The sequence below is a fragment of the Lepeophtheirus salmonis genome, chromosome 12 (genome assembly GCF_016086655.4).
Source record: "Lepeophtheirus salmonis chromosome 12, UVic_Lsal_1.4, whole genome shotgun sequence".
Lineage (NCBI taxonomy): Eukaryota > Metazoa > Arthropoda > Copepoda > Siphonostomatoida > Caligidae > Lepeophtheirus > Lepeophtheirus salmonis.
The window spans coordinates 3,157,543-3,183,905 of record NC_052142.2 but is presented as its reverse complement, the minus strand read 5'-3'; the positions used below and the strand labels follow the sequence as shown (position 1 = coordinate 3,183,905).

General features: G+C 28.6%; 2 protein-coding genes across 20 annotated transcripts in view; one reads left to right on the top strand and one right to left on the bottom strand.

The window, feature by feature from the left end:
* Positions 1-153: 153 nt before the first annotated feature.
* LOC121127239 (neo-calmodulin) lies at positions 154-12,349 on the bottom strand. The gene is made up of 3 exons (XM_040722587.2): positions 12,234-12,349; positions 526-711; positions 154-462 (listed from the first exon to the last, which is right to left on the bottom strand). The coding sequence occupies exons 1-3, from the start codon at positions 12,294-12,296 to the stop codon at positions 265-267; spliced, it is 447 nt and encodes a 148-aa protein (XP_040578521.1). The 5' UTR covers positions 12,297-12,349; the 3' UTR covers positions 154-264.
* Positions 12,350-17,299: 4,950 nt separating this feature from the next.
* Positions 17,300-26,363, top strand: part of LOC121126843 (protein gooseberry-neuro-like) — a 29,349-nt gene continuing 20,285 nt past the window's right edge. For all 19 annotated transcript variants that reach the window (XM_040722188.2, XM_071891889.1, XM_071891880.1 and 16 more), the window contains exons 1-3: positions 17,300-17,564; positions 17,677-18,078; positions 18,547-18,850. In XM_040722188.2, the coding sequence (XP_040578122.1) occupies positions 17,501-17,564; positions 17,677-18,078; positions 18,547-18,850 (770 nt within the window). In that variant the 5' untranslated portion in view covers positions 17,300-17,500. The remainder of the gene's footprint in view (positions 17,565-17,676; positions 18,079-18,546; positions 18,851-26,363) is intronic.

The following is a 26,363-nucleotide window of genomic DNA, read 5'->3' as shown; positions in this document are numbered from 1 at the left end:
CCTTCATAAGTTTTGTTCCTTCTTTGTGACTGTTATTATAATCACTTTAATTATTAAGATTGGATTTTACAAAATAATTTGGTAATTAAATTTTTTTCCTCGAATGTTTTTAATGCTAATTTACTTTTAGTAAAAGTCTGTATAATTCCTTCGTTAAATTAAGAGTTTATTTATTCAAATAAACAGATAATACTTTGGATCATATTTTCTACAGATACATGCTTGAAATAACCAATCTTGACAAAATTTTCAAAATATAAACAATCAATAAGCCATCATGATTTTGACAAATTCATTGTAGTCTAATTTACCATCACCATCAAGATCAGCTTCTTGCATAAATGTTTCTAATTCTTCTGGTGTCAACACTTGTCCCATCGTTGTTGTGACAGATATTATTTCTTTTGCTTCAATATAGCCCGATTTGTTTTTATCAAAAATTCTAAATGCTTCTCGTAGATCCTATCGAAATTTCTCTCAATTACAGAGTAACCTCTATTAAAGTTCATGTATAAATCAACCTACTTCTGTTTGATCAGTTTCTGAGCTCTTTTTTTTCATCATTTCAACAAACTCTAGAAAATCTATTGTGCCATCACCATTTAAATCTGATTCCATTACCATTTCAAGAATTTCATCTTCAGTAGGATTTTGACCAATAGATCGCATTACTAATAATAATTCTTTTGTTGATATGGTACCAGAACCATCCTTAAATATATAAAAAAAACCTTTTTTATGAGATTAATTTTATTTTCATAATAATAAGTAATACCCTTTTTTTAAATCATAGGCAGCATTAATTTGGAAATAAATCAATACCAAAAATTTCAATTACAGAAAAAAAGACTGGTATCACAAAAAAATTTATATCTTTTTTTAAACTATTATATCTTACTTTCATTTTAATTCCGAATTTAATTATGTTTAACCTTTTACATTTTTGTAGAGCTTAGAAGTACATATGAAAAAAATATTGTCAATTATTTAATATAATTAAAATAATTTCATTTTATTTATTTACTCCATGTTAAGAAAAGGTGAGTTTTGGGTAAGTTGATATAAATATAAAAAAAAGACTTAAAAAATTATTCTATTTATTATATATAACAGTTAATATAAAAAGTAGTAGAAATATTCAAATTTAGAAACTACTTGATTTACTTCGTAAAACTCATAAAAAAAAACTTTAATATTTCTATATTAAAGATCTATTTACATTGAAATCTCTTAAATTTCTCCCCTCAAAGTGGCTAATATGATATTTTATACCATGGGTAATAAAAAAAATAATGGCTAACACCAGTAAATTGATCATTTAAAGCATTATAGCGTATATTTGTGATATTATGTTAAAGAAAATATGGGTAAGATAAATAAAAAACTGAAAAAACGATGAACTTTTACAAAAAAAAATATTAATTAGAAAATTTTTAATAAGTTAATAGTTACACATACAAAAATCAAACAAATTAATGATGACAAATGATACGATATAAAAGTTATTCCGACAAAAAGAAAAAAAAAATCAATTAGTAAATACTAATCAATTAATTTGAATATGTAGCATCTATTAACTTGTTTTAATTTCCTTCCATATAAATTATGTAATAATATAAACATATAAGTAATAAAATTTTTTTATTGGAATATTATTGTAGTATATATTCACGCAACCTACCCAGCTTATTATATTTAAATTTTTAATAAATATTATAAGCTTAATTGACCATAAATCAATCAAAATTGACATTTTTTGAAGGTAATCTAAAAAAAATTGAAATTTAAGGTTTATTTTATAAGTTTAGCTATGATATAAAGCATTTGAAGAAAAAGTAAAAAATATATTTGCATCTAAGTAAGGTCCTTCATTTTTTGGTAGTTATATACATTTTTATTAAACATAATCAAGATCATCTTTTAAATGCTGAAACGTTTTTATCAATTTATTATTTACTTTTATTATCATATATCTCGTTTTTTCATGTCGAAATATGGCATTGAATCTTAGTAATACCTTAAGAACTTGATTTTTTTAAAGGCTTTAAAGGTCAAACCTTCAAGAATTGAAGGTTTTAATGGTCATATTCGTGTTCAATGGCTTAAATGACAATAATAAATGTGGGGTCCAGCATGCAGGCAAAAATGTTATTACATTGTGTAATTATTATATTTATTTATGTGTAAAAATGTCTCATTATATTTATTTATGTGTAAAAATGTCTCATTATATTTATTGTATATATATAATTCACGGTGGTCGCTAATAATTTGTTGAATCCACTTTTAATATTTAGTATTAATAACCTCTATGTCGTATCATTTGTAACCTTTAAATTGTTTGATTTTCTATGTATAAGTATTAACTTCGATTAAAATTTTCCAATAATGGAGTCATCAATGATTTTCTTTCCATTTTAAACACCTTATGAGGTTAAATTAATCAGAGCCTGCATTTATACCCATAGCTGCACGAAGATAAGGAAACTTTCCTTGAGCTGTGGTAAATGTAGCTGAATAAAAGCTTTCTTCATCAAGTGTTACTTAGTAGCCATGAATTTAGTCGGCTACTCCTAAAATAGATGAATAGCTGTCTATAGACAATGGATTCTTCACTTGGTAATGAATAACAACGTTTTTTCGCGTATTTACCGGGGTTCGTAAATCTGTAATGAGACAAACTACCTATAGAGTTTGATTTTAGTATATTACGGTGATTAGCACAAAGATCGACGTGGGTGTTACATATGTCATTATTTTTGATTGAAAAAGTTCATCAATACAGTGATCGAGTTTATCACTAAATATAATAGGATTGTTTTTAGAGTTTTTGCTTGATATTGTATAGCTTCGACATTATCCTTTAAGTCGAGTATCATTGGAGTACTAGAGATTGTTTTTTATTTTCAAGAATATCTGAAAGCACAATACTCAAGAGATCCAAAAGCATTTCAATTTTTTGGATGAAATTATCCAACGTTGTACAATCAACTTGCTCTTGAACCAGATTTGTTACTAAAAATTGGCGAGAAGATATTAATAAAATTCCCTTTATAGACGGGAATTGAAATCTTGTCATTTTCTCTAAGAACGTTGAAATTAGGATTTAATATACCAAGTTTAATCATATCATGGCATGAAAATATAATATCATAAGCAAATCTTGAGATTACAGTAGCTTCAATCTCGATCTCACAAGTGCCGAGTTTTGCCTTTAGCATTCATTGCTCTACTGGCATATGAAAACATAAGGATCTTAGAAAAAAACATTGCTATTATATTGAAGAATGTTGAGACAATAACATATTTAGTTGAAATTTTGCCTTCAGGTGTCATTGTTCAACTTTCGATCTGTTAGAATGACAAAAATAGGATCTTCGAAAAAACAAAACAACGATAACATTATAATGGAGAATGTTGAGATAATAATAGATTTAGTTGATCAGGTATAATCTCAAGTGGGAAGATTTGCCAGAAGAAGATGTAAATAGGATGTAAACTTGTTGACTTGCTTTAGCACTCTTGGATATCTGAATTGCCAGATTTATATTTGCACATGATAAATTTGAAATAACATAAGTTGATCGTTAATTTTCTTCTTTTGAAAGTGACGACTTATATTGTTTCTTCGTATTAGGTGTTGTTTTGTTGAAAAACTGATAGATACCTGTAAACATCGAAAGTTTTTAGATAATATAAAATACCATGCCTTGCTTGTGTTGAAAATGCTTGAGGGAAAATTTAATAGAAAGAAGATTCTCTATAATGTATCAGAAATCAAAGAGAAATCGACTGAATGTAATTCTAATATGTATTCCTTGATAATACTCAGCTCTGACCTATGAACTATAAAGCTTTATAAAGAATTATATGGGACAAGGATTATTTATTGGATTCTACACGTAGATGACTAAATGTTTACATAAACTATTCACTTTTTTCAACTTTTCTTTCATAATTTACCTGTTTAGGTTAAATAAATAATCTTAATTTATTATCAACGAAATATAAAAAAATATATCATTTGAATAGAAAGCTGTTATTCTTCCTATACATAATATAAGCAATCAAGTCGTGTGGTTCCTTGCTGTCACATTCGTAAATCAGTTGGCAGAAAGCTGAAAGATAATAATACAAGTTTGAAAAAAAGTCATTTTGTTTTTCCATACTTTTTTTTTTTGCTAAGTAAGTTTTTTGCTTGTTCCCTATTGGTCAACACAGGTCATACGATAAAGCATTGTAAAGGTATGAGTCTATGATATACTACAAACGCTTTTAGGAGAGTATTGCACTTGGCCGGTTCAACCTTGAGTTATTGACCGTCGAGTATTGAGGTCTAAAAAGGAAGAAGTTTACCATATTTTACATTTTACTACCTGAAAGGAAAAACGTGTCATTTCTGAAGTAGATAGTGGCTGGCTATGAAAATAGATATCTTACGTCAATGTCAAGTAATAAAGATAGTGGGTGAAAGCTAATCAAGTGGTTCAGACCGTACCCAAGCCCAGAATAACTACCAGGAAGGTGATGCTGTGTCTTTGGTAAAATTGGCAGGGAATAATATAATATGTGCTGCTCTGCTATGGACAAACGCTCAATTTTGCCCTCCAATGTGAAAAACTCGACCGTTTGAAGCTGACAACCGAACAGAAGCGGCCAGCATTGGTGAATCGTGTTTAATCAAATCAACGGCAGGCCGCACACATCTTTGATGACGCGCCATAATCTCCGGGAGCTCGAATGGGTAGTTCTTATGCATCCACCTTACAGTCCGGACCTAGCACCAACTGACTACCACCTGTTCCTGTCTATGATCAACGCGCTTAGGTGTACAAATTTGGGCATATGAAAATTGGTCTTTCTAGCCTATAACTACCAAGGCTTCTAAGAGAAGAGCATTATGAAGTCTAATTGCCGTAGGCAAAAAGTCATCAAACAGAACAAGGCATATTTGACTTAAATCGGATAGACTTCTTATAAAGCATTGAAATCACGCCTAAAATACGAAATTACTTTTCCATATCTTTTATAGAAACTTCTGGGCATACATTTCCAGCATCAAACAAGGAAATTTTTAATAAATGGAAATCTGATTTACTGACAAATTTTATGCCGGGTAAAAAAAAATTGATATAAATTATAGTATCTGATGAAATATACAATGATTATCGTTTATATAGATAATAAATCAGAGGATAACCCTAATCAAGGTTAATAGGCATACAAGGTTATACCATAATGCGTGTACGGCTGATGTTTGACTTCCACCACGCTTTTTAATGGTGACGTCATAGAATATGATTGGTTCTGTATTTTATAAATATATGTCTGTCAAGCCCAGCAGTTGGTATGACGTATCAAATTGAAAATTCTAGCAAGCCCGATTACATCATGGTATAAACATGTATTTGTATTATCCTTGTATTTCTATTAACCTTGGCTCTAATAAAGTTATGAACTCTTTTTAATTTAAAAATGAAAATTTTGAAAGAGAAGTAGATGGGCATATAGAGAACTAAAAAGACTTATATTAAGAATAAATGATATACCATTTATAGGATTTCAAACAAAGGCGACAATTTAACCGAGAACTAATATAATATTAATGGCGGAGGTGATGCGTAAACGGAAAAATGACGAAATAGAATTAATGACGAAATTTTTTTTGAGAGAACATAACATTTCAAATTTGATGAATCACGAAGAAAAATTAGATACCAACTCTGTACTTACAAAAAAAAAGTGTAGATTTAATGTGAAATGAAATCTAATATCAGTAAATAACAGAATCGGCTACATGTAAAATACCTGTAGCTGATTTTTGAAAAGATTATTATTAGTTATTTTTATTTAATTAATCAGTGATAACTACTGTAATTCATTTTAGATTGTACAGTTATTGAATCTAGTGTTGTAATTCAAGGAAACTTAAAATTTCAAACGTGAAATACTACCAAAAATATTTTTATGAATTTAATAATTACTTTGGTGGTAGTAAAGCAGATAAATAAATGTAGCGAATTACCTACTTTTTGAACACTAAATATGATGACGTTAACGAACAAGATGCAATTATTAGAATAAACAGCTTCAGTCAAACTATTTCCAAGCTAGCTCAATTAATTTAAGAAGGATTAGTATTATTTGTTTTAGCAGATAATGCTGGTAAAAAGATATTCCTCAAAAACTTTAGCAACAGCTTTTATTTTGCTCAAAATTTCACCTCCTTTTCAGATATATCATATTTAAACTAACTATCAACCATTTTGCAGGTTGCAAGAGGGATATCAAAAGAAAAAATATTAATTATTATGAGGAAGTCAGACAAACTGAGAAGGCTTACCTCAGGACCCTCCCATATAAGAAAAACACTTACCTTCTAGTTGTATCTTTGCTCATTTATGTGTGTGTCCTACTAGGCATCTACCATTGTATTTTAATATTTTTAAGGGTTATAGATCTCAAGTCCAATTACACTTTTCCTATCAATCTTCTCATGGACTTTGATTCAAGTCTATACCCCTCCCATTTTACTTTTTCAAAAACGTCTGAACAATCTTTTTGTACGAGTGAAAAAAAAAAAGACCCAAAATCTTCGATTTTGGCTCCTTTTTTCTTTTATTAATACAAAAACAATCTTATAGATCTTTAGGATTTGGTTTCCTCTATCTTTTTCAGTTTATTTATTATATAATCAAAAAAGTGGCTACTCATCAAACTATCTCATTAGAAGAATTGAGGCTATTTTTTTCTTTTTCCAAAAAATTTAGAAAGAAGTCTGGTTAGAAATTAATCAAAGAAAAATGTGTATTCTGCCATTAGGTAAATGGAGTCCAGTTATAGGATCAAAGCTTCTGGGTTGCACTATCAAGGAAAAAAACTACTGTATTGGGTATAGAGTATGAAAGTCAAGGGGAATCTGATTCAAACTGGGTTACATTTAGGGCTTCAATATATAAAACAATTTATTTTCGTCGAAGTTTGAATCTCCAATTGTTACTCTTGAGTGTAGTTTTTCCAAAAATATATATGTATAAATTTTAATTGACATGCCCAATAAACCCAATCTTGAACGGAGATCGACAGTATGTAATTCGAGTATATATTCTTGGATTGTGCTCATATCTGACCAATCAAATAGTTTTTTGGAGTCCATTTCTCCAGCACGGGCAGCTGTACAAATAACTTTATGACACGGAAATCCTGTCTTTGATTCTACGTCAATATTGGATAACATGGGACAAAATGCATGCAAAAGATATTTTTTCAAGAGTATAGAAAATCCTAGGGACTTGAAACTATCAGAGTCTTGGGGTAAAACACTAGGTAATTTCCTTGTGTGGAGTTGCCGAAGCAAAAAAAATTACGTTTCAATTCTAGATTTTCACAGTCTGTATTGCTTACTTACTACGATTCCTGTAAAGACTGTCGAAAGTTTTTTTAATACTACCGTGAATGTGTTTGTTGAGTGCCCTTTGGTGTCTTTTTTAATTGAATTTATTTATCTAAAGATGGGGGGGGGGGGACATTAATACCTTACAGACAAAAATTTTGTTCGGCTTGCTTACTCTTAATCGACCAATGCATAACGCCCTTTTGAGTGCAAACCCCTTATTGGCAATAAATTGGTAAGTGAAATTGGTAATCCAATTCGTCGAGAAAACCTGAGAGCAATAGTTTTGTCCTCTACAGCAACATATGTTGATTTTACATTGAAAATACCAAGAATGGGTTGTGATTCCTGGAACCGTACTATTGACATTGTCAAATATGAATTGTCAGATTCAACAAGATATAGAACTACTTTAAAAACAATTGTTCGGAGGTATGAACACTTTCATCGAGGGAGACCAATGGATTGATTTTTATATTTTTTAGTGTATGATTGTTTATCATGACTTTTTGATTGTCAGAACCTTTAACTGTTTTTAGGTGTAGATCTTGGCTAGGAGTACTAATTTTAAGCTAAAATACTTATTTATATTAATACAACGTAATTCTTCCAAGCAATTTCATCTTATAATTTTTATGTTTTCTATATATCCGTATCCGTATATCTGCATATATGATATTAATAAAGAAAAAAAAAGTGGCTGGCCGTCTCAACCACTGTCCAATCTTCGACAATAACTAAAACAAAACTGACATCATGATTTCATATGGACTGATACTATCGAAATTGTGGTCTTTTTATTTGATTAAAGATATGACTTAATTTAAATTTTATGCATTATTATATTTATTTATGCAACATCCAGTCTCTTATTTTATTTAATAAGAATAGTAGTGTATGAAAGAGGGTGTGTGACTTGACATTGACCAAATCAAGATGTCTTTTTTGATCACTACCTGATTTCTTTTAAAGCAGTCATAATCGGGTTCAACATGTTACGTTATTTCATATTTTATACAAATACTGGAAGCAATAATAATAATAATCATGATTAAGCGTGTACACACTATAAAATTGTGTTATTCTTATTTACCAGTTTTAAGTCAATGAACCATGGGAAAATGGAATAAGATACCGTTTGGTTTACCAAAGTGCGTAGTACCCCAAGTTCCAGCAGGGTCCATGAAAACTAAAGTTACTTCATAGAAGGGCTTTCAAAATGGGGTCGTGAGTGGAGGCTAGGGAGGGTGGCCCAGGAAGATGGAGAATTGAGGATTGCTTTCAATCTACACATATGTGGTACAGATGTTTCGTATAAAAGGGGGCTAAAAATGTATCAGTGTAAGGGGACCTTGTCATAGTTATGATTAGGAAACCCTGGGTCAATAAATATTATAGGGGCCTGACAAACTTAGTAGCAGACCTGGATCCACAATCTACCTCACCCCTTCCTTCTTTTATTTACACTGTCAGGTCCCTAAAACCACTTTTTCAGATCCTTCTTTAGTTATTTGGAACCAAAATACAACTGTATCGTCCTGGCGACGTAACAAAAATTGGAAAACACTGCAATATCATTAAAAAACAACTCAGAAAATTGACTTATTGAATAAAGTTAACTTATTACTCAAGAGGAATATATATTGTATTTTCTTTATATATTCTATACGGGAACAAAAGCACAATAACCGAGACCGATAATCAATATATTGTGGTCTCGGTTTGACTTTGCCGGTTCCGGTTCTAGTGATTCAAAAACTGGCCCACGAATTTTCTTTGATTTGTCTCGCCACAGCCAACTGCACCTTCCTCTATCATATCCTGGATCATAAGGAGGTGAAAATCACTATTCTTGCAAAATACTATTCTTGTATAATAATAATATGAGTTTTGCCTAATAAGAATAATCCATCATATCTATTGAAATTATAATTGATAACGGATAATTAAATGATTAGCTAATCCCCCACCCCTTAATTGTTGGCATGTGTTATTAATAACTAATTTTTCCTTCAAATAAAAATTGTAGAAGAAAAGAATTAATTCTAATTAAAAAGTGATTAATTATGAATGCAGAGACAGAAACGTATCCCATCCTCCTTTGAAAACTTAATTTGTGATTTAGCTGTGGATTGCCTAGTGAAATATTTTGTAGGAAAATGTAATTTTTTAGAGAAGAAATTTAAAAGAGTGCTCCAATTATCAAGGATGATTCAATTTGGTCGAAGAAAGAGCTAATTTTTTATTTAGGATTTCGTTCTATTATTTTCAGATCTAAATTATAATTGTAGATCTCCTTTATTAATGAATATATAGCTTATGTTTAATCTAAATAACAAAGGTGTGCTCAGGAGGAGTATTGGAAAAGAATTATTTCATTCTTAATCTTTTTTCTCGTAGATCCGCAAGAGGAAGATGTACAATATTAATATACCGGGTGGTCCATTTAAATATGAACACTTACATGAGCCACTGGTTGCAGAACAAAACAAACATGAGTTCTCTAGCTTTCGTACAAGTTGAAAAAATGTCATTGAACGTGATCGATGAATTTCCATTCTCGCAGTCTAAGCAGTTGGGATACCCAGGACCACCATCTACGTCATCAGCAAGTCCAAAACGTTGGAGAGGCAGAATGGCTATGTCAAAAAGGCCAAACTGGACTAGGGGAGTTAAAAAAAACAGCCCAGGCCAATCCTGTCAAGTCCATGAGGACCCATGAAAGAGATCTCAGGATTTCAAACCAGACTTTCCAGAAAGTTATCAAAAAAGTGGATGGAAAGAGCCTTGTGAGGGTTAAGAAGCGACTTTTCATACCAGGAATGGAAGAATCCCATTTCCTCCGTTGCTAGATTCTTTTAAATGAGTTTTCAATGAGCCTTTTGAGTTTTTTTAAATCTCTTTTTTGGCACTTTTAGCCCCCCCCCCCCTACAGCCATGATGCAAACCCCTCGACTACACCATTTGGGTAACTGTCGAAGGAAGGCATAGAGTGTCCATCATCCAAACACAGGCCCTCAAAACCACTGTCAGCTAGCACTGAGACGCCATGACAAAGGACTACACCTGGAAGCTACAGTTACTGCTAATGGCAGCCACATTAATGATTGAGAGAGCTCAGACACACATTTATTTAAAGTATTTATTTTTATTGAAATGAAGTTGTTAATGAATAAATTATATCCTGCAGAATTTTAAAATTCAAAGTGCTCAGATTTAATGGACCACATATAAAGTACATTTAATGATAGGAAATATTTTGACCACAAAATTATTAGAGCCTAGAGTCACCACAAGAGCTCCCCTTTTAAGAGGGGAGCAGAACTTAGAAAATAGGATAGTTAAGTAGTACATAATATGTAATAAATGAAAATGCAAGTGATGAGGACAAGAAATAATTACAACAACAACTATCAGACTCAAAACAAAAGAAAAGAATAGTAAAAAAAAATGTGGAGCAGATAAAAAATTCATTTTTGAGGGAATTCTATAAAGTTTTTTACAGAACCAATGAAAATATTATTGAAAAATTGTTATATAATTTATGCAATTGATGCTGCAGGACCTATTCCGTTTGCCTATAGAGACGAAGTAAGAAAGGAAATTGAACACATGGAGAAAATGGGAGTTATAAGTAAATTAGGGTGCAAGGTGATTGAATGGTGTCACCCATTAGTAGTAAGTCTAAAATCAAATGGGAAAGATATACATTGTGTTGATTTAACAAAATTTGAATGATCAAGATTATAAACCAATTCATCGAATATGAAGTCAAAAAAAAAAAAGAATTGTGCGTAGAAAGACAGCAAGATTTTTCACGACAATGAATCCAACACAAGGCAAGATGAAAAATCAAGACATTTGACTTGTCTTTTGCCTCCTTTTAATGCCGCCAATTGGTTGTATTGGTCAGGGAACGCATATTGCTTGCGCAGATATAAAATTTTAAATAATTTACTATATATATCTAGAACAATTGATAATGTGTTATCAGTATGAATGGATTTTGAAAATCATGTTTGTAAAGTCATGGATTTTGTAGAAAAAAATTGCGAGAGAAGAAGATAAATTAAAATACTGATTAATTTACATTTCCACAACCAAAATTAAAGTTTTGTGTGTATTACTTATCTAAAGAAGGCACGGAAGTTAATCCTGACAAACAGTGTAATTAGTAGCAATTTCCTAATTCAAAAATGATCGACTTACTATAAAAAGTTTATCAAAACAAGATAAAGCCAATATCTCATTATAGAAAAAAAGTACAAGGTCTATGGGCTTAGTTGATTTAAAAGGTTTAATTTTTTCATATATATAAAGGTGCGCATAAAATAAAAAAATCAGTTGACAATCTGTAACAATGCCATTTTGTGTTTTAATTGATTGTAAATGGAGCGATGATTTGAAATAACACTAAAATAAGTATGTTACTAGATAAAAGTTTATTATTACTTAATAAACAATTTTGTTCAGTATTTTTTTTTTAAATTCTAGTTATACAAAAAAACATTTTTAACTTTGTCTTTAAATTGTGTATTTCAAAAATACAAAATCGAACCATTAATTAGTCAGAGAGGGGGTACTAAAAAATAGTAATATTAATAATATCCTGAAATAATCTTAAATTAATCGTCATATTATTTTTCATACAATATTTATGATAAATAAATCTACATACATATGTTTTCTTGAATCTAATAATTTTAATATGATTTAAAATACAACAACAAGCTACAGTAAAAAAATTCAGTAAATATATTTTATTTTAAAAAATAAAATAAAAATGAGATAAATTAAAGATAAATATTGTGTAAATAAAAGTATACTCCTACTGACTCACTTTATCAAATTCATCAAAAGCTTCCTTGAATTCAGCTTGCTGAAGTTCAGTCAAAAGATCCATTCTTGTAAGACTAAGTTCTTAATTTCAATGAATATGATAGTCATACCTATATTATAGTTAAAAGATTGCTTGCTCTCCTTTACTTTCTTTTTGTCATTCATTAATAGATTTTAAATAAAATAATACAATTTTACAACAGTATATCTTTAAAATGTAATTCTTATTTTATTAAATTAGTTACTTATACTACTACATAAAAAGATAACAAATTATATATATTTGTAGGTTAAAAAATTACAAACTATTTTAATTTATCCAAAATATTGGAAAATAAAATAATTAATAAGTGTTATTTGTTTAATGCCGGGTTCAACGTTCAGGATTATATAATATAATATAAAATCAGTCTAAAATATTTTAATTTAATTATAAATTGTTATTTAATACGTTTAATACTTTATAATATTTTAATTTCTATATTCTAAATAGAAGAACAAAAATTTTAATTTTTTAATACATTAAATTATCTTATTAATTTAACAATATGATTTAATTCATAATCAAATATTTGAAATTTTCTGACTAATTTTTAATGTTGGAAATATTAAATTACAAAAATTCATAGATATTAATTAAATACTTATAATTAATTCAATTGACTTATATATCAAATTAAGTAAAGTACTTCTGAAATTCGTTATTTGATGTATAATATTTAACTTCATAATAATATTCTTATTAAATGCAAAATATCAGGGGTGTCTGAAGAATTACATATACATATATATATTTTTTGTTGGAGGGTAAGAAGTTTGGTTTTTTTAACTTCTTAAAAAAATTTAAAACTTTAGCTCCGTTGCATAATCGTATCGATTTAACTTAATTTTTAGAAGAAGAATCCTAATTTTTTATTTTATTCCTTTTTAGTTAATATAATTTTTTAATTTCTACACTTTTATTTTTTTAAATTCCTTCGTTAGAGGGGGAAGGGTCTACATCCCTTCCAGAGACCGCCTCGCGGACGCCCTTGAATGTTGTATAAGAGTTGTGTCTTATGTTAAAAATATTAATTAATATTATTTTAAAACTATTTTCTGTAGATAATTATTAAATTACTTGAATACTTATATAATATAGTAAACCAATAATAAATAGTCATAAATAATGTATTTTGTTATAAAAATATTTTTTCAAAAAGATCGAAAGAAATTTTGACTAGATATTTCTTTATGTAAATCAAATCAAAATTTAGAATATTTCGAACTTATTATTAATTTTTGAAATTACACAATGGTTTTCTCAATTAAAATTATATTTTTTTATCATTCTTATTTATGAATCTTTATTATCGAATTAACTTTTTAGATGAATTAATATTAATTGCTATTTCATTTCTTTTAATAGTAGACGTGTTCTATTTTAGAAGTAAATTTGTTTTTTATGACATTAAGTAATAATACAAATACAATGTTATTTCTCTAAATAACTTATATTACGACTTTATGGGTCAATTATTTTAAAAAGCTAATAAAATAGGAAATTCAAGTGCAATTATGTATGAAAGTTAAAGTTATTCATAAAATATGATTTTGAAATAAATATATTCAATTATTAGAAGATTTGCATAGGGAAGGGGGAGGTGTTATAATTTAGTTTGAAACCTAAATTTTGATTTTGACTTATCTACGTGTATAATTTAATCTAAAGTTCAGAGTTATTCTACTCCCTCAAGTAGATCTAGTCCCAACTACTATCAAAGGGACTTTTAATATTAGGTGGCGGTTGTAGTATTTACAGAGCTGTTCACGAAGTTACCTCACTAACACAAAAATACCCTATGTATTTTGTTTTCAGGTGTCGATTCCTTCGTCTCACATGATACATCATTGCTATTTCATAATATATTCTTTTTGATAAATAAAAGAAGAAATAATTTTACTCTACGAATGATCCGTTTTAAAAGGACAGGAATACTTCTTGATACCTCGTCGTATACATTTATATATATAGACAAATATATATATATAAAGACATTTTATCGATCATATATAATACAAAATGTATAGCACCGCTCTTAATAAAACATTAGTAAGCTATATTATAATTCAGTATCGAATGAAATACTATCATAAATTTTAATATAATATATATTGCATTTTAAAAGTTGTAGAAAAATAATATATGACATTGATGATCAGGGATTACTTAAAAGATAAATAGCAGTTAGGAGGATTGACTTATTAGGCTAGCTACTAAATGAGTTTAGGACTTTTTTTAAAATTTATTTTTGTATGAAAGGTTGCATAGTGCAATAAAGGCAACGACGAGCGGTATAGTTAAATATTTAATATATCCTGACGTAGAATGGTATAATTATATTCATTATACAACATGGTCGACGAAATAATTCTGGACAATTTTTAATACATATTTAAAACTACGTTTATACGTAGAACATAGTACAAAAAAATGATAAACGATTTACATAGATCTAAAAATATAAATTTATCCAATGATATGACCTCTGTAGCCATCATTCACTCAATACGAGGTGAAATATACCTTTACCAACTCCGCTGGAAAAGTACAGTTTCAGTGTGACGGTTTTATATCCCCAATGACATTTAAGACAATACTAAAGGGTGTAAACTTTGTTTTGTACATGTGAGAGCCGTCACCTCCCACTTCAACTATTTAGCGATGATTTTGAACATCTTTTCACGATCCAGTTTATATCATCGCTTAAGAAAATTATTCTTTTGTCCATTGAACTTCTTTTGTTGAACAATGTTTACATAATATACATATTTATTTTATTTTTTAGATATATAAATGGATCTAATTGCGTTCAAAGGCAAGGATAATGCTAGCATACGAGGATTTTATCTGATAGATCGTTAATTGTCAGCAACAAAGATGCAAGTTCTCTTCTTGTCACACATTGGCTTGATAATTTTTTTATAACTATTAGCATACTTTATAGCAATTTTGTGGGTATCATAAACTGTGATCTTGGGGAAACAAAGACAGTTCTTAAAACCACTAAAACAGTAACCCATGTGAGCTAATTCAACCATTGTATCTCTTTCTATATATATTTTTTTTAATTACATTGATTTTGGATTTGTTATGATGGAACAAATCTGTTCTCAAACACCTAATCATACAGTTAAAAAAATGCCTACTGGTTCTACATTAAGGTTAAAATAGTAGGTACTTATTTAATTAACCCCAAATTAGATATTATTTAAAAATAGAAAAGGGTGTTTTTTTATATTACAAACTGAATTTTTTAACATATATAATTGCAGGTAATTCCATGAAAATTTTTCAAGAGGAAACAGACTTGACTAAAATTTGGTAAGTGGTATTTTTGACGGTATACTAGGTAAAAAATAAAATTTTGGATCTGTACCACAATCCAAATTTCAGTATTGAGGCTGTAAAGATGAAAAAAATAGTATTTTGATGCATACTTGATTAGTAATATCTCGTAAAGAAAAACAATGATAAGCAAGAATAATACGAAATTAAAAATCTATTGGTTAAATCAACAAAGCTTATGTCATAAAAGAAAGTAAATCATGGCTTTTTTTTTTACATTAAATTTTCGTTGATTTTTTTTTTTTATTTAAAAAATAATAATCTTTAGAGTAGAAAACTCATAAATTTAGATTTATAAAATCAATGCCTCATTAAAATAGTAAAATATAGTTTCATCGAACATACCCTTTTATATGATGTTAATATGAATGTACAAATAATACTATAAAAACGAAGTTATGATTTTTGTTAATCACACCATTACTCTTAGTTGGATTGAGTTACAGATGGAAAATTTTATTTTTGGGCTATTCTACTGTCAATAATACCAAATTTTAATAAAATCTGTTTCCTCCTGAAAAAATTTCATGGGATTACCCATAAATATAAGAAATTTAAGTTTGTTAATAAAAGAAACCACAATTTAAATTTTCAATAGTACCTTCAACTATTTTAATTCTTATCAAAAACTTATTCCAGAAACACGTAAGAATTTTTTTTGGGAACTGTACGTTTAAGTGTTTGAGAACATTATTTCTATTATTTCAAATAAACAATCAGTGTTTACATATATTTTAAAAAAATAGTAAATGTATAAAATGGTGAATTAGCAGACATGGATACTGTTTTAATGCAATTAAGAACTTGTTATGTTTATCCAAGAGCACAGTTTATAATCCCTACAAAAAATTGTGGAAATTATGATAATAGTTTTAGAAAAGTTATCAAGCCAAGGTGTGACAAGAAGAGAAGCTGCATCTTTGTCGCTGACCTCTAACGATTCATCAGATAAAATCCATGGACATAAAACGTAAATAGAGTCTTTCAACTCTCTAAAAATAAAAATAAATAATTATTCTATAATATATATAAAAGTCACCAGGGTTACAAATGCTAAGCATACTTCAACAAATGAAGTTAAGGATAATAATAATTTTCTTCGGTGATGATATGGGAGTAAAATTTTGTACAATAATAAACTTACACTAGTAGATTGTTCAAGTTGTAATTTGTAACGTCTGAATTAACTATAATCTAAGCCATGTTAATTACAAACTTTATATTTATGTTATCACTTTAATTTATTTATATGATTAATTTATAACTTTTTACGAGTGAAAAAACTAAAGTGTCATAGAGTACTTAGCAATTAGTAATTTTCATCTAAAAAATTCAAAATTAAGTTAATAGGAACTTCAAAATTTGTATTTTACCTACTTATCACAAGATCTATAAAAATTAATTTAAATATATATATTTTTTTATTAAAACTTGTAGACAAATATATGTATACTAATATATATCTTCAACTCTATTTTTTCAAATAATGCATAGTTACTTATTCAAAAATTAAATTAAATTTTATTTAATTGTCTATTATTTTTCCTTAAATATGATTTTTAAATTTTTTAGACGAACTAGATTTAATTCAACATTCTCTTTTAAAATCGAGAAATTAATTACTATAATTAACATCTCAAATATTATTACTTTTGTTAAATAAATACTTAATAGATATTTGGATCTTTTACGTATTGCTGCGGGAAAAGCGGAAAAGAGCGGAAAAGGAATTTATGGGCGGAGTAATAAGCGACCAATGTAAAAGTACAAAAAAAGAATAAAAGTAAGCGCTCTCCAACGTATTACTAAAATATTAAAGCCCATTCTCAGGATTTAGTCAATGTTACAATAAAAACACCTTAACAATCATTTTATAAGTAATGACAGTTACTGAACTGAGTGGAATGATAAGATCTATGCAATTTTCTGGATATCCCTTTCAAGGTATTAAGGACAAAAATTTTGTAAATGTGTTTTTTTTTTCAATTGTTTATTTTAAGATAAAAAATTATTTTAATGATAATGCAAATATTAATTTTCCCTCATAATTTATTAGGACAAGGTCGAGTAAATCAATTAGGTGGTGTATTCATCAATGGACGACCATTGCCTAATCATATCCGTCTTAAGATTATCGAAATGGCTGCTGCTGGTGTTCGTCCTTGTATAATATCTCGTCAACTTCGTGTAAGTCATGGATGTGTATCCAAAATTCTTAATCGCTATCAAGAAACAGGATCTATTAGACCAGGTGTAATTGGAGGAACTAAGCCCAAATTAGCAACACCAGAGATTGAAAAAAAAGTGGATATGTATAAAAATGAAAACCCAGGTGTTTTTAGTTGGGAGGTGCGTGATAGATTAATTAAGGAAGGATTTTGTGATAAAAATACAGTACCTAGTGTATCTGCCATTTCAAGATTACTGAGAGGAAAAGAGGATTACGAGAGAAAAAATGGCAAGTCAAATTTATATTTATACTGAAAAACTTTTTTATTTCTGATTATTAGTTTTGAATTTTTTTTATTTATACCGCAATGGGAACAATTGCCCATTAAACCTAGAACAAAAAATGACTAAAATATTTCATTATAAAATTGAACTTCAATTATATCATCTATTATCAAGTATCTAGATTAGTTTTTTTTTTAATTAAGAGTATCAAATAAGTCGAATTTATGATAAATTAACCATCAATTAAAATCAATTCAAATTCGAGTATATAGATATTAAATTCTAATTAATTATAAAAAACTAGATTCAAAATCATCATTTTTTTAAACCTACGGCTTCAAAGAGAATAATATCATTAAAAAGTGTAAAACAATTTTTGACAGGAAATGATATCATGCTGTGATACATAATTTCTTTTGTTATTAATATTTTGTTAAGCCGACACTATGTATGTAACCTCATTTAATTAAAGTAAAAGACGAAGAAGATTCTGATCTTGAAGCTGAACCAGGAATTCCTTTAAAAAGAAAACAAAGAAGATCAAGGACCACATTCACGGCATATCAATTAGATGAATTAGAAAAAGCTTTTGAAAGGACACAATATCCCGATATATATACAAGAGAAGAATTAGCACAAAGAATAAAGTTAAGTGAAGCGAGAATTCAGGTTTGGTTCTCAAATAGACGTGCTAGACTGCGAAAACAGGCTCAATCTTCAACAACAACCACTTCTTACAATCCTATGAATGTTAGTTATACAACAAATCTACATAGGTATGGATGTATTGCACTTAATAGTTTATTATCGTTACTTTTAGCATTAATGATTATTCTAAAAATTTTGATACATGATTTAATTTATTTTAATTGATAATGAGAAGTACTTTATTAACCAGATGTTATCTCATTATCTCATATCGAAATTGTAATTATAATAGTTTATGTAGCAATTTTCCTGATAGTTAATGGCACATTAGGATTTAATGTAAAAATAAAATAAGATTTGTCCATTGGTCAAGTATAAACAAATTATAAAGTTTAAAGAAAAATATATAAGTCCTTGTTTAATAAAATTAAGTTACAAATACATATGTAGTGATTAAAATCTAAAATTTCTTATTGATAAGGAGGTTACATGACCATAAATATTTTGGTAACATTATATTTTTAAATAAACTATTTTTTTCTAAATTTAAAGTAATTGTTTGCTTTAAAAGAAATGATCAGGGAAGAAGTTTTAATAGAAAGCCAATAAAATATTAATATAAATTTGAATAATAATATTTCTGTCATAAATATGGGTAACATATGGGGCTTCAATTTCTAATATTAATATAAAAATTCCTTTAAAATATTTACTTGATCATAACAATCTTTCAGAAGGGTATTCAAATGAGAAAATACTTTTATGTTTTAAAATTTTTTACGGGGGTTAAATATGTATTAATCTTTTTGACGCACACGGAATTAGCATCCCTATGCCTTAAAGCCATGGTACGCCACAGCGGTAGCTGTAAAGTTGTTAGAGAATTATAAATAATTAACATACGTACATTTATATATTATACTTAAATATACCAATCCAAACATTTTTTTGTAACACTGTCTCATAGATTTGTTTCATTTTTACAGCATTTGTTTAAACTAATAAGACTATATAAAATACTTCTTGAATGAGAGGTAACCAGAACGGGGATATGTAATGAATTATTATTATCCTCAATCTTCATAATATTTCCCTTTTAGAAATGAGAGACTTTGTGATGATAAAATTTATTTGCTTTTGTTAATAAATAAGCACTAGTTTTATGTTGCTCCGAAGTCCCCCCGAAAATTAGAAAAATCCCAAAAATGCAGAATATTTTTTGAATATGTGTTTATGTAAATTAAGAATTAATATGTTCAAGCTAGATACAGAGAGGCTATTTATGTTTATTTCGTTCCTCCCATAGCTGCTTGTGGCTAATCTATTAATACATCAGGCAGCTAAAATGCTCTTTTTCTAACACATTTATCAGGTTTATTAGCCTTATATTGGGTAAATGGATAACAAGCTTTTGTTGGGAATAGTTGCTCATCAATGGTAATATTTTAACTTGGCCTGTATGTTGAAATACAATTTTCCAAGAATCGATCCCATAATGTTAAAAACAAGGTGAACTTTTCTTTTTTTAGTCTGTGTCATGTTTGGAACGATTATCAAACAGATATATCTTAATAATTCCTTATATTTGTTGCCAGGCATAGTATCCCAAAATTTCTTGACCAAATGACTTCAGTAGGGTGCGATTTGGGTAAGATTCCTCTCACATATATTATAGCAATTAGTTGGAGTATTTCTCGTTTGCTGGATGTCCATATATATTTATAGAGTTATTAACGAGGCTCAACTATTGTTCATTTTACAATGTGTACAATAGTACAATTATCGATCAAGACTTGAAAAGCTGATAACTTTTTGATATTACGTTTTGTATATGATGATGTACCTGGGACTTACTTCATATGTTTTCTTTGCTAAAACATTCTGAACTGTTTCCATTTCATATTTGTTTGTGGCAGATTGTGTTATCCTTGCTGACCTATATTCTCTTTCCTAATAAGTCGGTTCATTTATGTTTCTTAGAGGGGGGAATTGAGTCAGTTGATTGTATCTTGGCATTTCTTGAAATGTTTAATATACTAATTAGTTGTTGATAAATACATTTAGTATCTAGAGAAACTAGTAATGGTATTTAACAAAATTACTTTACGTCAGGCTGGTAAAAAACATCAGAATAGTAATCAAAAGAACTTGATTGATGTGTTTGGACATTTTCTTCATTTTTCCAATTTGAAATCCTCACCTTCTGAGTCAAGTACGATTTGGACACAAGATAATGTCTCATTTCTTCAATGGATCATTTTATCTTAGACATCTTTGTACAATAAAAGTTGGAAGCAGAATGGCTAGTTCAGTAAAATCAATGCTAATATATATATATATATATACAAAGAAGGTAAGCGATTTCTTCGTATTGTTGTTCATTCATGTCTCAACTTGCTTGAGCCTATTCAAAAGCCAGTTCATATTCAATTGTGGAACAAAAAAAATTATTTAAAATAACGGGATATAAAATAGGATACCCACGTCTTTAAAGATAGTGTTTACTATATCAACAAAATGATAAACTAATTTTAATTTTGTGGTTAATATCATGAATAAGAAAAATTCAAGAACTTTTAAACAAATACAATCAACAAGTCTTTTGCAATAGTTCATTGAATACCAAATGAGAATCAAAAATTATACCCTCGTCGATCTTATGTTAAATTCTTTTTTTATTAAGAAATATTATTATTAGGTAATTTCGATTGACAGCCATATTTTAATGTGAAATAACTATATAGATAAGCATTATAGGTAATAAAAATGATAAAAAACATTCCATCATTCGAAAGATAAATTATTTATTAAGTTATTTATGAATACAGTTCCTACAAAATGTGTCTAATCATACAAAAATGAAAGATCATATTTGGAAGCTAGTATTTTTTTACAAATTTTTTTAAATTGCTTTATATTACAGGTAAAACTAAAGAATAAAGTTATTGTATAATTTAATAATTCGACTTTGTTGATTTTTCAGTTTAACTTTCAATTTTCTTAAGGAGTATTTTATAAATTTGCAATCAAAAATATTGCATGAAATTGTTCTGAAATTAAATATAAACAAGTCGATTAGATAAAATAAATCTATAATATATACTAATCCAATACATTTTATATGAAACACATTTAAATAATCTCCTTTCCTCTAAAATATTAATTAATTAAGTCAATTAGCGAAATAATTGACTTAATCATATATATTTTTGGAAGCTTTTCACTCAACCTTACATTACTTATTTGTTAAAAAATTGACCTTTTGACAGCAATTTTTTTGGATTTGTGAGACTTTAGACTCGATTTAGATATGCAATGTATGTAGTACTTGAATGACAGTGTATTTACTGCTGAAAGGAAGTTTCAATTACGAATGTACACCAAAGGATTTAATAATACCAAAAAAATCAAGTAGAAGAGATTCAATGTAGATTAAATTACATATGATTTCACATCTCCCCCCATTATTACATAATTCATCCAAAACAATAACAGAAAAATGATAATAATAATAAACACAGCAAAAATAATATAATGTAAGGAAAGAATAGAATTAAGTAAATTGTAGGGGATTACATTGTCATAAGTTTCTCCTTCTTCTTGCCCTCTACGAAATACCCATCCGTAATCATATTTTTAAAACTAAATACAAAGAATAAATGCCATGTTTTGGCTAGACGTTTCGTTTTAGGAATTTATGAATATGAAAATTTCTCTTACATCAATATCCACAACGTATGAGTGTCTATTTTTATGTGATCCTGAAGAGGATGTTAATAGATCTGAAGTTTGTGATGGTCTGTACTCATTGAACAAAGGACATGAGTTCACTATATTTGAAATGGAATTTCCCCTGCTAGTAATATAAGTTTCACCAAGTTCCCCTGTACGACGAATGGCATGGCGAGAGTGCTAAAGTTCCTGAAGAAATTATTTTTTAGACGAAATTGAGAGAATGAATCTTACTGCACTTGGGAGGAGGAGATCCGATACCTCATCAATAGATAAATAATCCCACACTTTGGAGAAGCCGTTAGAAGGATGGTCAGTAGATACTTCATTATATTTAAGTCTATGAGAATGGTATTAATCAGTATTTGACAATTAAAATCTTTACGCGAAGCAGTTATCAATGGTAGTAGAACCGGATCAATTGGGCGAGTGATAAGCAGGTTCTCATATACTTCTGATTTATGTTTTTTTTTTTTTTTTTTGGGGGGGGGTATCAGAGACAGGATAAAGAGAGACACCATCAGCAATATCGTGGGTTTTACAGAGAGTCCACTATATTACAAAGCTATTGCCTGTAGGATTCTTCATTATACTTTGAAGTTTTGCATTTTCCACTACATCTATATTCTTTCCCTTGAACATGTTTGTGGTAAGATACTACCGTAAATGAAATCTCAAGAAAGTACACTTTGCAACAAGTAACCTTCCATTGCATGGACGTAATCTCCGGGGACCAAGAGACCGAGTTGGAATCTGAGTCTATTACATATCTTCCCATATTATCTCCTATTGGTAACTCTGATTATATTGACCTGTTTTCCCCTCAAAATGTAAGGAGGTTCTTATTATTATATAACTAACTGGAAATATAGAACTCTATAGCAATAGATGTGCGTTATTATTGTCCAGTTTTTTTATTATAGAGTAAGAAATACAGTCCATTAATTTCATTATCCTTGGTTATCCTTCGAGCCTAATTTTGAACATAAGTTGGATTGTGGTTCCTCAAATATTTAGGGGTTGATTTTCTATTCTATAATTGTTTTTGATATATTTGCGCAGTACTGATTGAACATCGGGGTCTTTGAAGTCAATCGACTCAATTGTAAAACCATATTCGGGGATTTCGAAGCTTAAATGGCTCATTGTAACACCACAGCCATTCAATCATACTTCTTTGAATAAATTAGAAGAATGGATTATAGTGTGGTTTTGGAAGCTTAAAGGGCTCATTATAAAACTATACTCGTGGGCTTCGAAGCTAAAAGGCTCATTGTAACATCACGCCCATTCAATCAGACCTCTTTCAGTACATTAGAAAAAGGGATTGTATTGTGATCTTTGAAGCTGAAGTAAGTAATTGTAATACGGATTTTTTTTTCTTTTTTAAGATCCAAGAGTTGTGTAAAAACATAGACGTAGTGTTAGTTGAAATGAAAATAGTTTATTCGAAGACATTTTGAAAGTAATCAATATACTCAATTCAAATGCCGTCAATAAAATACAAAATATTTATTATAAGCTGAAATAATATGCAAATATATGCAAACTCGAAGAATAAACAGTAAAATCTGAAATGAAGATAGCTTATTTGATTGTGTTTTGAAATAAGTCAATTGAATTAAATCAAATACCATCAGTAAGAGACATAATATTGAAGATTAAAGATATTATATTTGATGTCTAATCATTGAGAATAACAATTCAATAATTAATAATTATAACATAGCATTCTTTAGTTGGATAAAGGTTTTGACTAAAGTTAAACAAGAGCATCTATTATTAGTGGATGAGGATTATTCACAATATATTTTCTGCTTTTCTAGGGATGATTGAACTTTATCTGAAATATTTGAAATGGGTTAATTAAATCTAAACAATTTCTCAATGTTTTCCCCAACAAAAGCTCAGATGGCGACTTTCCCGTAGTAATGTGGGGAGGGATTTTTAATTGAAATAAAACTGATGAGAGTCGATCAACCCACCTACTCGAAGAACACGACAATACTAACTTATTTAATTGTTTATTAGAATTTTCCAATAATCCATTAGACGAAGGATGATAGGGACTTGAAGTATTATGTTTTATACCATTACTAATTATATAGTTTCAGAATTCCTGAGAAGTAAAACAAGTAGCATTACCAGACTCAAGACTAGTAGGCAATCCTAATGTAGAAAATACTCTTTTTAAAGAATGATATTGTAGTATGAGACAAAATATAACTAGTAGGTATTTCTAACCATATGGAATGAGTATCAACGATTACTAAAGTATATTTATTATAAACAGGACCAGCATAGTCAATAAGTAAACGAACCCATGGTTCGAAGGCCACTCTCATGGATGGATTGGAGCTTTTGGAGAAAAAATATCTATAAAATAGAACATGAGCAAATAATAAATTAATTAATTAAATATCAAATCTAGCCCTTTATTGTATTTTAGTAGAACCTAAAATATATAAATGTAATTCTTTCAATAATGCATCTCTTCCCCCAAACAATACAACCATCTTGTAGAGATAGCTCATCCTTGAAATTTTTATTTTTATTTTAAGGCCAAACATATCAACAATAATTATAAAAGGCACAAATAATTTTATCCAATTTTACTAGTTTACTAGTAATAAGAACATTTTCTAAAAAATCAAGGGACTTTATTCACTCATACAGACTAGAACAGAATCAGGTCTATTAGGAAGAGGAAGTGGGCTTAACGTATCGGCCGTCCCTAACAGTTCACCCGATTGATGAAGAAGAGTAAAATTATATGCATGAAATATAATACTCCATCGCTGAATACGACCCGATACAAAATCTGCAAGAGTTTTTGTAAGGATTAAATTTATAACAGGTTTATATTAAGTAATTAAAAAGAACTTTTGTCCTCACAAATAATAATGGTTTTTTTTGGGCAAAAATATGAGGAAATATTTCTTTTTCTACTGAGCAATAATTTCTTTAAGTAGAACTTAAAGTACAAGAAGGAAAATAAACTGGGTGTTCTACCATTTTCACTTCATGACACAAAATGACGGCAATACCATGATTACTTGAATCTGCAATAACAAAAATAGACAATTTAGAATCGAAATGAATCAAACATTTGACAGCCAACATTTTTTTTAATTTAATAAATGAATGGTCTTCCTCTTCACTCCACCTCCATTTGATATAACTTTTTGATAAGCTATTTAGTGGTCCTATAAAAGTTGACGTTTTGGGAATAAATTTTCTATAGAAATTTACAATTCCCAGAAAAGCTTTCCATTGAGTGAGATCACTCTGCTTGGGTAATTGAAAAACTGCTATCAATTTTTCCTCAGTTGATTCTAAACCTTAATTCGACTCTGAGTCCTCAATAAAATCCTCAATCAAGGTTACTCTCCGTCTTGTATGAGCACATGAGAATGTTCCATCAGGTTTCGAATGTAGTAGGGAAGGAAATTCACTACTCATAAGTTAAATAATAAATTGACAACAGCCACAGAAAAGAAAATTTATTCTTCCTATAACCTATTCCATAAATAATGGCTGCACTAAAAAATAAACACGATTTAAATCATAAGTATATATAAATATCTTATACTTTTAGTTTTATTCATGCAAAAAAATTGCAAAAAAAATTTCCATCTAGCGATAATTTCATTCAAAAAACAAAAAACTTTGATTTTGCTTTAAAAAACCTCTCGTTTCTAAAAAACAAAACAAAGACGATATATGTTGAATTCATCCCATATCCTTGTATTGGTTGCCTCTTATTCAAGAAGTCTTATGTTTGAAAAGGTTGAAGGTCACCGATTTCGAATATTTGGTTTCATTTAGTTTCTATCTAAAAATAATAAAACAATATAAAATTATAAAATTTAGAAAAATCAATAAAAGAAAACGTATACTTAAGTTGCA